The sequence below is a fragment of the Mesoplodon mirus genome (genome assembly GCF_964341445.2).
Source record: "Mesoplodon mirus genome assembly, chromosome: 8".
NCBI classification, from domain to species: Eukaryota; Metazoa; Chordata; class Mammalia; order Artiodactyla; family Ziphiidae; genus Mesoplodon; species Mesoplodon mirus.
In genome coordinates, this window is record NC_138984.1 from 53500895 (window position 1) to 53517287 (window position 16393).

Sequence of the window (16393 nt, forward strand, 5' to 3'; positions counted from 1 at the left end):
ACTTCCCAATTTTTTTTTTTTTTTTTTTTTTTTAACGGTACGCGGGCCTCTCGCTGTTGTGGCCTCTCCTGTTGTGGAGCACAGGCTCCGGACGTGCAGGCTCAGTGGCCATGGCTCACGGGCCCAGCTGCTCCGCGGCATGTGGGATCTTCCCGGACCAGGGCACGAACCCTCATCCCCTGCATCGGCAGGCGGACTCCAACCACTGCGCCACCAGGGAAGCCCCCAACGCTTTCCAATCTTAACTGTACATACCAACAATAAAAGAATAGTTAGTATTTGTTGATTAGAAAATATTAATTCAAGAAATCCAGGTTAGGAGATAGGTTCAAGATGGTGGAGTAGAAGGACGTGTGCTCACTCCCTCTTGTGAGAGCACCAGAATCACAACTAGCTGCTGGACAATCAACAGGAAGACACTGGAACTCACCAAAAAAGATATTCCACGTCCAAAGACAAAGGAGAAGCTGCAATGAGGCGGTAGGAGGGGTGCAATCACAATAAAATCAAATCCTATAACTGCTGGGTGGGTGACTCACAAACTGAATAACAATTTTACCACGGAAATCCACCCACTGGAGTGAAGGTTCTGAGCCCCCCGTCAGGTTTCCCAACCTGGGGATCCGGCAACGGGAGGAGGAATTTCCAGAGAATCAGACTTTAAAGGCTACGGGGATTTGATTGCAGGACTTCGACAGGACTGGGGGAAACAGAGACTCCACTCTTGGAGGGCACACACAAAGTAGTGTGCACATCAGGACCCAGAGGAAGGAGCAGTGACCCCATAGGAGACTGAACCACACCTACCTGCTAGTGTTGGAGGGTCTCTGGCAGAGGCAGGGGGTGGCTATGGTTCATTGCGAGGATAAGGACACTGGCAACAGAAGTTCTGGGAAGTATTCCTTGGTGTGAGCCCTCCTGGTGTCGCCCACTAAAAAGCCTGTAGGCTCCAGTGCTGGGTCGCCTCAGGCCAAAAAACCAACAGGGAGGAAACTCAGCAGACAGGTGGATTAAACTTTTACTGAGCTCTGCCCACCAGAGCAACACCCAGCTCTACCCACCCCATCAGGAAGCTTGCACAAGCCTCTTAGATAGCCTCATCCACCAGAGGGCAGACAGCAGAAGCAAGAAGAGCTACAATCCTGCAGCCTGTGGAACGAAAACCACATTCACAGAGAGACAGACAAAATAAAAAGGCAGAGGACTATACCAGGTGAAGGAACAAGATAAGACCCCAGAAAAACAATTAAATGAAGTGGAGATAGGTAACCTTCCAGAAAAAGAATTCAGAATAATGATAGTGAAGACGATCCAGGACCTCGGAAAAAGAATGGAGGCAAAGATCGAGAAAATGCAAGAAATGTTTAACAAAGACCTAGAAGAAGTAAAAAACAAACAGAGATGAATAATTCAATAACTGAAATGAAAAATACACTAGAAGCAATCAGCAGAATAACTGAGACAGAAGAACGGATAAGTGACCTGGAAGACAGAATGGTGGAGTTCACTGCTGTGGAACAGAATAAAAAAAAAAGAATGAAAAGAAATGAAGACAGCCTAAGAGACCTCTGGGACAACATTAAATGCACCAACATTTGCATTATAGGGGTCCCAGAAGGAGAAGAGAGAGAGAATGGACCTGAGAAAATACTGGAAGAGATTATAGTTGAAAACTTCCCTAACATGGGAAAGGAAATAGTCACCCAAGTCCAGGAAGCGCAGAGAGTCCCAGGCAGGATAAACCCAAAGAGAAACACACCAAGACACACAGTAATCAAACTGACAAAAGTTAAAGACAAAGAAAAATTATTAAAGGCAACAAGGGAAAAACGACACATAACATACAAGGGAACTCCCATAAGTTTAACAGCTGATTTATCAGCAGAAACTCCACAAGCCAGAAGGGAGTGGCACGATATATTTAAAGTGATGAAAGGGAAGAACCTACAACCAAGATTACTCTATCCAGCAAGGATCTCATTCAGATTCGATGGAGAAATCAAAAGCTTTATAGACACACAAAAGCTAAGAGAATTCAGCACCACAAAACCAGCTCTACAACAAATGCTAAAGGAACTTCTCTAAGTGGGAAACCCAAGAGAAGAAAAGAACCTACAAAAACAAACCCAAAACAATTAAGAAAATGGTCATAGGAAAATACATAGATAATTTACCTTGAATGTGATTGAATTAAATGCTCCAACCAAAAGACACAGGCTTGCTGAATGGATACAAAAACAAGACCCATATATATGCTGTCTATAAAAGACCCAGTTAAGACCTAGGGATACATACAGACTGAAAGTGAGGGGACAGAAAAAGTTATTCCATGCAAATGGACATCAAAAGAAACCTGGAGTAGCAATACTTATATCAGATAAAATAGACTTTAAAATAAAGAATATTACAAAAGACAAGGATAATGATCAAGGGATCAATCCAAGAAGATATAACAATTATAAACTTATAGGCACACAAAATAGGAACACCTCAATAAACAAGGCAAATGCTAACAGCTATAAAAGAGGATATCAGTAGTAACACAATAATAGTGGGGGACTTTATAACGCCTCACTTACACCAATAGACAGATCATCCAGACAGAAAATTAATAAGGAAACACAAGCTTTAAATGACACAACAGACCAAATAGATTTAATTGATATTTATAGGACATTCCATCTGAAAACAGCAGATTACACTTTCTTCTCAAGTGCACACAGAACATTCTCCAGGATAGATCACATCTTGGGTCACAAATCAAACCTTGGTAAATTTAAGAAAACTGAAATCATATCAAGCATCTTTTCCAACCACAACACTATGAAATTAGAAATCAATTACAGGGAAAAAACCGTAAAAAACACAAACACATGGAGGCTAAACAATACGTTACTTAATAACCAAGAGATCACTGAAGAAATCAAAGAGGAAATGGAAAATACATAGAGATAAATGACAATGAAAACATGACAATCCAAAACCTATAGGATGCAGCAAAAGCAGTTCTAAGAGGGAAGTTTATAGCAATACAATCCTACCACAAGAAACAAGAAAAATCTCAAACAATCTAACCTTACACCTATAGGAAGTAGAGAAAGAACAAACAAAACCCAAAGTTAGTAGAAGGAAAGAAATCATAAAGTTCAGAACAAAAATAAATGAAATAGAAACAAAGAAAACAACAGCAAAGATCAACTCTATGCCAATAAAATGGACAACCTGGAAGAAATGGACAAATTCTTAGAAAGATATATCCTTCCAAGACTGAACCGGGAAGAGGCAGAAAATAGGAACAGACCAATCACAAGTAATGAAATTGAAACTGTGATTAAAAATCTTCCAACAGGGCTTCCCTGGTGGCGCAGTGGTTGAGAGTCCGCCTGCCGATGCAGGGGACGCGAGTTCATGCCCCGGTCCGGGAAGATCCCACATGCCGCGGAGTGGCTGGGCCCATGAGCCATGGCCGCTGAGCCTGCGCGTCCGGAGCCTGTGCTCCGCAAGGGGAGAGGCCATAGCAGTGAGAGGCCCGCGTAACGCAAAAAAAAAAAAAAAAAAAAATCTTCCAACAAACAAAAGTCCAGGACCAGACAGCTTCACAGGTGAATTCTATCAAAGGTTTAGAGGAGTGCTAACACCCACCCTTCTCAAACTCTTCCAAAAAATTACAGAGGAAGGAACATTTCCAAACTCATTCTATGAGGACATCACCCTGATATCAAAACCAGACAAAGATACTACAAAAAAAAAGAAAATTACAGACCAATATCACTGATGAGTATAGATGCAAAAATCGTCAACAAAACACTAGCAAACAGAATCCAACAACACATTAAAAGGATCATACACCATGATGAAATGGGATTTATCCCAGGGATGCAAGGATTCTTCAACATACGCAAATCAACCAATGTGATACACCATATTAACAAGTTGAAGGATAAAAACCATATGATAATCTCAAAAGATGCATAAAAAGCTTTTGACAAAATTCAACACCCATTTATGATAAAAACTCTCCAGAAAGTGGGCATAGAGGGATCCTACCTCAACATAATAAAGGCCATATATGACAAACCCACAGCAAACATCATTCTCAATGGTGAAAAACTGAAACCATTTCCTGTAAGATCAGGAACAAGACAAGGATGTCCACTCTTGCCAGTCTTATTCAACAGTTTTGGAAGTCCTAGCCATGGAAATTACAGAAGAAAAATAAAAGGAATCCTAATTGGAAAGGAAGAAGTAAAACTGTCACCATCTGCAGATGACATGATACTGTACATAGATAATCCTAAAGATGCCAGCAGAAAACTACTAGAGCTAATCAATGAATTTGGTAAACTTGCAGGATACAAAATTAATGCATAGAAATCTCCTGCATTCCTATACACTAACAATGAAGGATCAGAAAGAGAAATTAAGGACACAGTCCCATTCACTACTGCAACAAAAAGAATAAAAACCTAGGAATAAACCTACTTAAGGAGGCAGAAAACTATAAGACACTGATGAAAAAAATCAAACATGACACAAACAGATAGAGATATATCATGTTCTTGTATTGGAAGAATCAATATTGTGAAAATGACCATACCACCCAAAGCAATCTATAGATTCAATGCAATCCCTATCAAATTACCAATGGCATTTTTTCCAGAACTAGAACAAAAAATCTTAAAATTTGTATGGAGACACAAAAGACCCCCAATAGCCAAAGCAATCTTGAGGGGGAAAAACGGAGCTGGAGGAACCATACTCCCCGACTTCAGACTATACTACAAAGCTACAGTAATGAAGGCAATATGGTACTGGCATAAAAACAGAAATACAGGGCTTCCCTGGTGGCGCAGTGGTTGAGAGTCCGCCTGCCGATGCAGGGGACACGGGTTCGTGCCCCGGTCTGGGAAGATCCCACATGCCGCGGAGCAGCTGGGCCCGTGAGCCATGGCCGCTGGGCCTGTGCGTCCGGAGCCTGTGCTCTGCAACGGGAGAGGCCACAACAGTGAGAGGCCCACATAACGCAAAAACAAACAAACAAACAAACAAAAAAACAGAAATACAGATCAATGGAACAGGATAGAAAGCCCAGAGATAAACCCATGCACCTATGGTCAAGTAATCTATGACAAAGGAGGCAAGGATATACAATGGAGAAAAGACAATCTCTTCAATAAATGGTGCTGGGAAAACTGGACAGCTACATGTAAAAGAATGAAATTAGAACATTCCCTAACACCATACACAAAAATAAGCTCGAAATGGATTAAATACTTAAATATAAGGCCAGACACTATAAAACTCTTAGAGGAAAACATAGGCAGAACACTCTATGACATAAATCACAGCAAGATCCTTTTTGACCCACCTCCTAGAGAAATGGAAATAAAAACAAAAATAAACAAATGGGACCTAATGAAACTTAAAAGCTTCTGCACAGCAAAGGAAAGTATAAACAAAACGAAAAGACAACCCTCAGAATGGGAGAAAATATTTGCAAATGAATCAACGGACAAAGGATTACTCTCCAAAATATATAAACACCTCATGCAGCTCAATATTAAAAAAACAAACAACCCAATCCAAAAATGGGCAGAAGACCTAAATAGACATTTCTCCAAAGAAGACATACAGATGGCCAAGAGGCACATGAAAAGATGCTCAACATCACTAATTATTAGAGAAATGCAAATCAAAACTATAATGAGGTTTCACCTCACACTGGTCAGAATGGGCATCATCAGAAAATCTCCAAATAACAAATACTGGAGAGGGTGTGGAGATAAGGGGACCCTCTTGCACTGTTGGTGGGAATGTAAACTGATACAGCCTCTATGGAGAACAGTATGGAGGTTCCTTAAAAAACTAAAAATAGAATTACCATGTGACCCAGCAATCCCACCACTGGGCATATACCCAGAGAAAACCTAATTCAAAAAGACACATGCGTCGCAATGTTCACTGCAGCACAATTTGCAACAGCCAGGTCATGGAGCAACCTAAATGCCCATCAACAGACAAATGGATAAAGAAGATGTGGTACATATATACAGTGGAATATTACTCAGCCATAAAAAGGAATGAAATTGGGTCATTTGTAGAGACATGGATGGACCTAGAGACTGTCATACAGAGTGAAGTAAGTTGGAAAGAGAAAAACAAATATCGTATATTTACATATATATGTGGAATCTAGAAAATGGTACAGATGAACAATTTGCAAGGCAGAAATAGACACACAGATGTAGAGAACTAACGTATGGACACCAGGGGGGAAAGCGGGGGTTGTTGGTGGTGGTGGTGATGGTGGGATGAATTGGGAGATTGGGATTGACATATATACACTAATATGTATAAAATAGGTAACTAATAAGAACCTGCTGTATATTAAAAAGTGATAAGCAATTAAAAAAACCCTCAAAACACCCTAACTCTATTAATGATATAAAAAAAAGAAATTCATGTTAAAAATCCAAAGATTTAATTTCTAAAGGGAAAACTGACAGATTAGCTGTTGATTTAAGAACCAGAATACAAATAAATACACAGAAATGAGGTGTTTCAGCGCCTAAAACCTTCAGGAAAACGGAAACATACACACACACAAAGTAAAGCTGGTGTGTTTTTTCCAAAAGCGTATCATATGAACATATTTGATTTTTGTTCTTCTAACATAACCATGCAGGTTAGTTTTGAGAAAAAATCAATTCCTCCTTCAAATACAGCATGTTCTGTTAAATACCTAAATATCTATCTGCAAAGCACTATGCCAGAGGTACCACAGGCTGGAAATGACAGTATTGTCCCTCTGCTAGGGTTGACACTCTCATAGGAGACATTTCTACTAAAGAGAGGGACAAGACATCTAAATGTCCATGACAAATGAACGAACAAAATGTAGTATACACATACAGTAGAATATTATTCAACCTTAAAACAGGATATTCTGCAATGTCTCAATATGGATGAATCTTGAGGACATGGTGCTAAGTGAAATAAGCCAATTACAGAAAGACAAATATTGCATGATTCTACTTATATGAGGTATCTAAAAGTCAAATTCAGGAATTCCCTGGCGGTCCAGTGGTTAGGACTCCACGCTTTCACTGCCGTGGGCCCGGGGTTTGATCCCTGGTCAGGGAACTAAGATCTCACAAGCCATTGGGAGAGGCCAAAAAAAAAACCCCCAAGAAGTCAAATTCATAGAATCAAAGAGTGGAATGGTGGTTGAAGGAAGAGGAGAATGTGGAGGTACTACAGGCATAAAGTTTCAGTCAAGCAAGATGAGTAAGCTCTAACAGATCTACTGTACAGCAATAACACAGTACAGTTAAAATTTTGTTAAGAAGGTAGATTTCATGTTAAGTGTTCTTTCCACAATAAAATAAAAAGGAAAACGAAAAAAAGGAGGAGGTAAAAGAAATGTGACAGGGGAATATAAACTAATTTTGCCTAACAGGGACATCTACAAAGGCTTCATGCATATAAAAGGTAGCACTGGAATTCTGCATTGAAAGACTTCCAAAATTTGAAAGAAAAAAATTGAGTGGTGGATAGATTGGCTACAGATGTTCACAAGTATGTAGCAAAGTCAGGAAGGGTATGGGAGGAGTGTGGATAATGACAGAATGGCTGTGGAAGATCAAACTGGAAAGAGCAGCTGTGAAGAATTTGGATCTTATTCCATAAGCAATGGCAATCAAAGTTGGTATTTTGAGAGGGCGTTAACATTTTTTCCCAACAAATACAGGGATTATTTGTCTTGTTCATCATTGTGCCCAGGAGTCAGCTGCATGGCAAACTGCAAGGAAGCAAAGGTAATTACATTATTTGTTAAAATCAAACATAATTGAGGACCTGTGTAATGTGGTGTGGTGGCTAGGTGGGATTAAGGATGGGATTTACATTCAGATGAAACAGCTGACAGGTAGATATATCACCAGAGATGACAGAAAATGGCAGCTTGGGAACATAAGGGAAGAAAGGATTGGTACTGCCTGAAAGGTTTATAGGGTTTAACAAATGAGGTATGAATCTTTAGCTAGGCTTTGAAGGATGAAGAGCTGTCAGGCAGAGAGTTAACATTGCCAAAAGTAGGGAAATATAAATTAAACTATGGTTTTAACTCTATCAGAATTTCACAAGACAGCAGAATTATTCACAGTGGTAAAAGTGTGGAAACAACCTACATATCCATGGATGGATAAAGAGACAAACGAAATGTGGTATAGACATACAATGATATACTATTCACCCTTCAAAAGGAAATTCTGGCACATGCTACAGCATGGAAAACCTCAAAGACACGATGCTAAGTGAAGTAAGCTGGTCCCAAAAGGACAAATATTGTATGACTCAGGTCTGAGGTACCTAGAGTAGTCAAGTTCATAGACAGAAAATAGAATGGTGGTTGTCAGGGGCAGGAGGGTGGGGGGAATGGTGAATCATTGTTTAGTGGGTGCAGAGTTTCAGTTTGGGAAGAAGAAAAGTGGTTTGGAGATGGATGTTGGTGATGGCTGTGTAACAAGGTAAATGTACTTAACGCCAGTGAACTCTGTGTTTAAAAAAGGTTAAAATGGGGACTTCCCTGGTGGTCCCGTGGTTGAGATTCTCTTCCCAAAACAGGGGGCACGGGTTCGATCCCTGGTTGGGGAACTAAGATCCCACGTGCCACAGGGCACGGCCAAGGAAAAAAAAAGGTTAAAATGGTAAAGGTTTTACCACAATAAAAACAAAAAAAAACAGAAAAAACAATTTCCTGCCATGTTATGACCCTTAAAGACGTAGAAGTCATTAAGGCCCCTAAGAATAGCTAAAAGAAATTTTAAGGATGGTAAGCATTTTCGTAAGACATGTGCTAATTTTTTAAAGCTTCACTATAACTAGTGCTAACAACTTAGTGGAGTTTCTAAATATTAGTAAAACCCCATATGATTTTTTTTTTAGGACTATGGCAAAGAGTCTCAGGCCAAGATGTCATCGAGGAGAACTCCAAATGCAAGAAATGATCAAATTAAAAAACTGAGCTCTTAAAAAAAAAAAAAAAAGAATTTCCTAAGACATTCCGCAGTGCTTCCACTTCTTCCTGGAGGCGGTAGAGTCCATACTCAGGGAAAGCTGAGCTATATCTGCACGATCTAAGAAAAGTAACTGGTGGCAGTGGCTGAAAGCCAGGGAGAGGGGGTTTGAGATGCCTGGAGCCTAAAAAAGGCAACAGAAAAAAAGAAAAGTGGGGTTTGGAGGGTTGGAAGGAAAGGAAGAGACGGAGGGAGTGCGTTCAGCGCTATAAGCAGGTCGGCCCCTCGCCCGAGCATCTGTCAACCACGGGGTTCACTCCGGCCCTTTCAACTCCACGGGCTCCAGGGCTGCCAGGCCCTCAGTGGACACCAGTCAGCCCCCCGCCAGGGTTCATACGCCAGTTCGGCCTCTCCCGCGACCCTGCGGACGCGCGGCCTAACTGGACGAGTTACTCATCCCCACCCAGCCTCAGGGTCCGAACAAGAAACCGGGGGCTATGCGACCACCAGCCTTACACGCTGTGAGGACTGAACGACGGGCCTAAAGCGCTCGGCCCAGGGCACTGCGCACGTCAGGAGTTTGAGGAAGGGCTCCAGATGGATTTCACCCCCGGAAACCAGCCCAGCCCGGCCCAGCCTCCTCCCCGCGGCCCGCTCTCCGAGGCGCGCGACCCCTCAGTTCCCGAACACGCGCAGGGCCCACGGCGCCCCCGGACTCCGGAAGCCGCGAGGGGCGGGAGGGGGAAGTTCCGCGGGTAAGGGGTGCCCTCCGACTCACTCCTCCAAGAAGTCCACGAACAGTTTCTGGCACTTCTCGGCCACCTCGTCGCGGACTTCCAGGTGCTGGCTACCGGCGCCCGGCTCCGCTGCCGCCGCGAGGTCCATCGCTGCCTAATTCTGAGGGGCCGCCGGCGCCACGCTGGACCGCAGAGGCTTGCTTCTCCCCGGACGCTGCCGCTCGGCGCGCACCTCCTCTGCCCCGCCCCTTCGCCGGAACGCCGGAGCCAATCGTGGCGCAGGAGCTCGGGGATTTCGCGCCAAACCTGTCCAATGAGCGCGGCCTCTCCCTCAGCCCCTCCCACGGAGCGGAGATTTCGCGCCAAATGCAAAGACCCGAGAAAGCCGGGTGATCGGCCTCTGCGCCTGCGCAGTTGGTCGTGTCCGGGAGAATTTGGCTGCTGGAGCGAGTTAAAAGGTAAGATCTTTAAAGGCCCGGGGGTGGTTTTTCAAATGTTCTTCAAATCGTTTCACTTATATTAATTGAGCAAGAGGCGTAATGCCTTATGGAAGAGGAAAATGAGTAAGATTCCGACCTCCTGCTTGAGCCATCTAATTGGAGGACATAAACTGTAAACCACCGGCTGAAACCCTGTAAGAGTCAAAAGTGACGTAGTAACAGTACCAGGGGGAGGGGAGAGAGGGGAGTTGGCAGAATTATTCTGGTTGGTGCTGACCGGGAAAAATCAGCGAATATTTGACGCTGTTGATTACTTCCCCTCTCAAACGCACTCTTGGCTTATGTCCTCTTGACTCCCCCTCTCTTTGGCCGTATTTTCCCGACTTCGTTTCACTTGATTTTTCTCCCATCTCTTTGGCCATTCCTGGTTAGCCTCCTTTGTAGGCGCCTCTTTAGGGAGTGCCTTAAATGTTCTGGTCCCAGAGCCCTCTTTTCCCATAAAGGAGCTCTCTTGGGCGATCCCCTTCACTCACTTGTTTTCAATTCACCAAGGCCTTGGTGCTGATGACTTCTGAATCTGTATCACCAACCAGTTCTGTTTCCTGGGGCTCCAAGAAATTACAAGAAGCCTGGATCAATTCCATTTTTTGAGGCTTCCAAACACATAAAAAAAATTTTTTTTAAATGCCGAACAGGATGACAGAAGCTACAGTAATTATTTTAACACACACACATAGAGAAAGACACTATTCACAAGATATTTACAAGGTTTAACCGAAAACTCATTACTTGTGTGCTGTAGTGTATTTGTGTATTGCTTCATTTGAAGGGGATTGGAACCCTTGCAGGCCTGTACCCCTCAGCCTTTCACCAGCTCCAGATCTGCCTGCCTACAGGACATCACCACTTGTATATACTTTAGGAACCTCAAACTCACCTGTTTCATGATATTCACAGCCCTTCTGCACTGGCACAAGAATGGATCCAGGAGCTATCTAGGAGCAGTTTGCTGACCAGATTCTGTCTCATTCTCTCAAAAGGCCTCCTTCTTTTCTTTCCCATTTTTCTTTTTCCCCCTTCTCCTTCTCTTCTATCCTCAAGGTAGATTTCCCAGAACTAAAGCACCGTGTACAGAAGGAAAAAAGCAAAGAACAGGAGTGAAGAGTTCCAGGCTAATTTACGGCTGTGCCCACTGAGAAACTTGGAACTTGCTCTTCTCAGCTCTCTACACCTCACAGGCCCTCCCTTCCCCCTTCAGACATGCACCTCTGGACCAGAATAGGAGATGAGGTCTCCTAGTGAGGGTAGTGGAGGTACCTTCCGTAGAAGAGGAGGATGTGAGTTATGAAACATATCTGAGCTGTATCCCAGAGAGTAGTATGCTTCTGTGTGTGTGTAAGCCTGAGACTGCTATCCTTAGAAAGGCCTGCTTGCAAGGTTGCCCTTTGGCTGGCACTTGGGAACTTGACTGGTAAACAGTTCCCTACACTGATATTACACTTTCCCTAAATGGTAAGAATGGCTCACTGTGCCTGAAATGTTTTTACAAACAACGTGGTTGATATCTCGGAATATCTTCTGAGAGTCTGGAATCTTGACATGTGCTCGGTAGACGGTGCTTATGTGACCAGCCCCCAGTAACAACACAGGCTTCTCTAATGAGCTTCCCTGGTAGACACATGTGTGTTATTACAATTTGATACTGGGAAGGAATTAAGTGCATTCTCTATGACTCCAGAGGGGAAGGACTCTAGGAAGCTTGTGCTTGGTCTCCTCTGGATTTTGCCTCCTGTGCCTTTTCCCTTTGCTGATTTTGCTTTCTATCCTTTCACTGTAATAAATCATAGCCGTGAGTATGATTATATGCTGAGTCCTGGAGTCCTCCTAGCAAATCATTGAACCTGAGGATGGCTTTGAGGAACACCTAACGCAATGTATGTATTTTTTAACCTTATGATAGAGAATTTCAAACACACATAAATGTAGACAATAGTATAATGAAGTTTCATATGTAACCCCGATAAGCACTAACACGTGGCCTATCCTGTCCCAACCACACACCCCGTCTGCTTTTCCCTCTCCATAGTGATTATCTTAAACTTTTTATTTTAGAATCGTCTTTTAAAATAGTCTTGTTGGGCTTCCCTGGTGGCACAGTGGTTGAGAGTCTGCCTGCCAATGCAGGGGACACGGGTTTGTGCCCCGGTCCGGGAGGATCCCACATGCCGCGGAGTGGCTGGGCCCGTGAGCCATGGCCACTGAGCCTGCGCGTCCGGAGCCTGTGCTCCGTGACAGGAGAGGCCACAACAGTGAGAGGCCCGCGTACCGCAAAAAAAATAAAAATAAAAAATAAAATAGTCTTGCAAAAGGTAGGATAGAGTTGTCATATACTCTATGCCCATTTTTCCCTATTGTTAACATCTTACGTTACCACAGTAACAATTTGTCACAATTGAAGAAGGAACTTCAGTACAGTATTATTAACTAAACTCCATACTTTATTTCGATTTCAGTAGTTTTCCCTTAATGTCCCTTTTCTCTTCCAGGATCCCACCCAGGATACCACATTACATTGAGTTGTCCTATCTCTTTAGTCTCCTCTGGTCTGCAGTTTCTCAGAATTTTCTTGGTTTTGATGACATTGACAATTTTCAGGTATTCTGCAAAATATTCCTCAGTTGGGATTTGTCTGATATTTTTTCTCCTGTTTAGATTATAGTTAGGGGGTTTGGGAGGAAGACCATAGAGGTAAAGTACAGTCCTCATCACTCCCTTATGATTTTGAAGCACATCCTAGATATCATATCATTTCATCTGTAGATATGTCAGAAGGCATCTCTAAAAGATAAGGGCTCTTTTTCCTGAGACATATCTTTGGCCGGGTTGTAGCAGTACCGGTTGATGATGCTGATTCTTTTAAAGCTAATTGTAATATTTTCCTGGATTACCAACACTTCAATATATTTTGAATAAAACCAGCAGATTAAATTTTTACATGGTTTAGGTGGTGTACAATATTCAATAATATATTTATGAAATCATATTATGAAATATTTTCTTCCAAATAAAGTCAATCCTCATCTTATAAAATATGTAATATATATTACCTCTTATTAACAAAACAAGAGAATTAGATGTTAGCTGCTGATCAATTCATTTTTAGCAGTACATGATTAAATGCCTTTTTAGTCATTTGCCTTCCACTTTAGTTACTTACATATGAGAAGTTTGGTCATAATATGTAGCAAAAGTAGTGGTGAGGGCAGTGGTAATAATGGCAGTTTTTAACTGTTTTTATATAATACTTATTTAATTTTTTCCAAAGGTGAATGCCATAATTACACATACACACAGAGTTACTGCAAAAATATTTAAAACTTTCATTATATTTCTCAATTTATTATAACATCATTTTGACCATACTTATATTACACTATTATACTTCAAGAAAAGAGGAACAGCATATAAATTTATTCTTGTTTTTATAGCTATTATGAAAATGGGTAATTTAATTATATTGGTATTATTTTAATATCAATTTGACTGCTTTTAATCATTAGTTTTACAAAATGTGTTCCAGATTTTCTCTCCCAGTGGTTTTTAAGACTATTTCTTTTTTTTTTTTTTTTTTTTTTTTTTGCGGTATGCGGGCCTCTCACTGTTGTGGCCTCTCCCGTTGTGGAGCACAGGCTCCGGATGCGCAGGCCCAGCGGCCATGGCTCACGGGCCCAGCCGCTCCGCGGCATATGGGATCCTCCCAGACCGGGGCACAAACCCGTATCCCCTGCATCGGCAGGCGGACTCTCAACCACCGCGCCACCAGGGAGGCCCCAAGACTATTTCTTGAAACAATATTAACATTTTTGTTTGAATTGAAAAACGAAGTTGGATTTTTTCTAACAGAACAGTAAGTGTGATTTAGCCGATTCATTTACAATGAGGACAGGCTTCGCTAAGTGTTATGGGGTGGATATTTCTGGACGTTGAATGACCTAAATCTTGAGCTGTGAGGTTTTGGCCAACATTTATCTAAAGAACATTATAAAATGAAAGCAGTTTATTTTTTAAAAAATTGTATGAGCAAAGGTTTGTTGAAATTAACTTTTTTTTTCTTCTCAAGTTTAGGAAAGATTTGGACAGCAGAAACAGAGTGAGGAATCCTCAGAAGAGATGGTAGGGAAGCCTTAGGAATAGATGTGATCACCCAGAGAGCATCTGAAGAAAGAGAAGAAGGTAGGGCCAAACATGAGACCTTAGGGAATACCAGCATTTAAAAGGAGGCTGAGGGGCATCCTAGGACTTCCCTGGTGGTCCAGTGGTTAAGACTTCACACTTCCAATGCAGGTGGCCTGGGTTCAATCCATAGTCAGGGAACTAGGATCCCACATGCCGCAGGGCGTCGCCAAAAAAAAAAAAAAAGGAGGTTGAAGAGGAAAATGCCATGGGAGAGACTGGGAAAGAACAGCCAAAGAAATAGGAGGGGAATCTGAAAAGCCAAAAGAGAAGACTCTGGAACTAGTCATTGTCAGTGATAAAGGCTGCAGAGTGGTCAAGGAGGACAGAGACTAAACATGGTGGAAGGAGTTTCAGTGATATGGAGGGGTGGAAGTTAGATTGCAGGGGAGGGAAGAGAGAGGAAGCAGAGTGAGTGGCGACCACTCCTTACTAAGTTGGGCTACAAAGACAGAGTGGATTGTAAGGGACGTGCTCTGCTCTGTCTGGGTTGAGAGGCCCTTGACACAAGCTTTGGTGCTTTTGAAACAGTTGGCTGTTGGAGCACAGGTGCAGGGAGAGAGAACCAGTCAGCAGTTACTCTCTTCCTCTGGCAACTGAGGAGAAGAGGGGAGACTACATGGCCCCCAACATTTGCGATGGAAGGGGTTATCTCACTCCACAGAGGCCTCCTGTTACACCCTCTTGCACTCGTGTGGCCAGGGTTACCACCTATGGTAGCAAGGCTGCTGACACCCACTCAAACTCTACCAGCCCAGCCAATCGCCCTGGTAGAGAGCTTTGTTCCAGATTGCACAGAGTTACTAGATGGGCTAGCAGTTTCCCTGCATATAGCCCTTCTCCAAGAAAATTGGCCTTAGCTAATCCTACTTGTCCTCCCCAAAAGGCAAATATGGGGAAGTCTTTTGCTCTACAAAAGTATGTACAATAAAGGAGTACTCACTCAGAACCTTGCACCAGAATCCAGTTGTACCTGGAAGGACGTTTTGTATGCCGAGTAACTGGCATGGCTTCAACAGTTAAGCACATGGGCTCTGGATTTGAGTCCTGGCTCCACTACTTAAGTGATCTTGGGTAAGTTACTTAACCTCTCTGTGCAATAGGTTTTTTATCTGTGGGACAATAATAGAAACTGTTAACAGCACTATCGTTATAAAGAGTAAATAAGATAATATGTATAATGAGCTTTTATCTGAGGGGTAATAATAGAACCTGCTAATAGGGCTGTCATTGTAAGGATTAAAAGAGATAATATGTATAAAGTGCTTCATAATATGTGCAAATATGTCTGGCACATATTAGATATCATACTCATATTCTACTTAGCCCTCCTCAGTACTGATTCATTATAACGCTGTTTATCTCTGAAATATTTTCCATAAAAATATATTTGTAGAGGAATTCCCTGGTGGTCCAGTGGTTAAGATTCTGTGCTTGCACTGCAGGGGGCACGGGTTTGATCCCTAGTTGGGGAACTAAGATCCCGCATGCCACGTGGTGTGGCCAGACCAAAAAAAAAGAAAAAATATATATATACTTGATGACATAAATACACTATGGTATAACATGTGTGTGCTTGTGTGTGTGTGTGTAACCTTCCTTTGAGTGCTCTTATGAGTGCTCAGCCAAAGAGAACCACTGTAGCCTGCTGTACTGTGTACTCTGTACCAGTAAAGGTTGGTTAGTCCACCACACCGCAGAACTGCACATCGCCATCTGCCGAAGTAAAGGTGTTCTGCAACTCACCCTATTAGGACTACCAGCTGGAGATGGGTGGAAGATGGATGTTATGAAGGGCTTCATAAACATCACTGCCACTTGGGAGGCAAGACCAAGAATGATATGACATGTGCCTGGGAGAAACTTTGGCCCAAGGCATGTCTTAACTTCAGAGTTATTGAGGAGATCCAAGAGCAAATGCCAGTGTTCCAGGAATGCGTTTCCCTAAGGACTGTGCTATGAGGAC

The 16393-nt window shown here is 42.5% G+C and overlaps 1 protein-coding gene and 1 long non-coding RNA gene across 2 annotated transcripts in view; one reads left to right on the top strand and one right to left on the bottom strand.

The window, feature by feature from the left end:
- MCM6 (minichromosome maintenance complex component 6) overlaps positions 1 to 9995 on the bottom strand; it is a 49316-nt gene extending 39321 nt beyond the window's left edge. The window contains exon 1 of the mRNA XM_082630038.1: positions 9796 to 9995. Coding sequence (XP_082486164.1) covers positions 9796 to 9902 — 107 coding nt within the window. The 5' untranslated portion in view covers positions 9903 to 9995. The remainder of the gene's footprint in view (positions 1 to 9795) is intronic.
- A 180-nt stretch (positions 9996 to 10175) lies between these two features.
- On the top strand, positions 10176 to 13195 carry LOC309809051. The gene is made up of 3 exons (XR_014294801.1): positions 10176 to 10212; positions 12042 to 12128; positions 12741 to 13195. It is a non-coding gene; the product is annotated as an uncharacterized lncRNA (long non-coding RNA).
- Positions 13196 to 16393: the final 3198 nt, after the last annotated feature.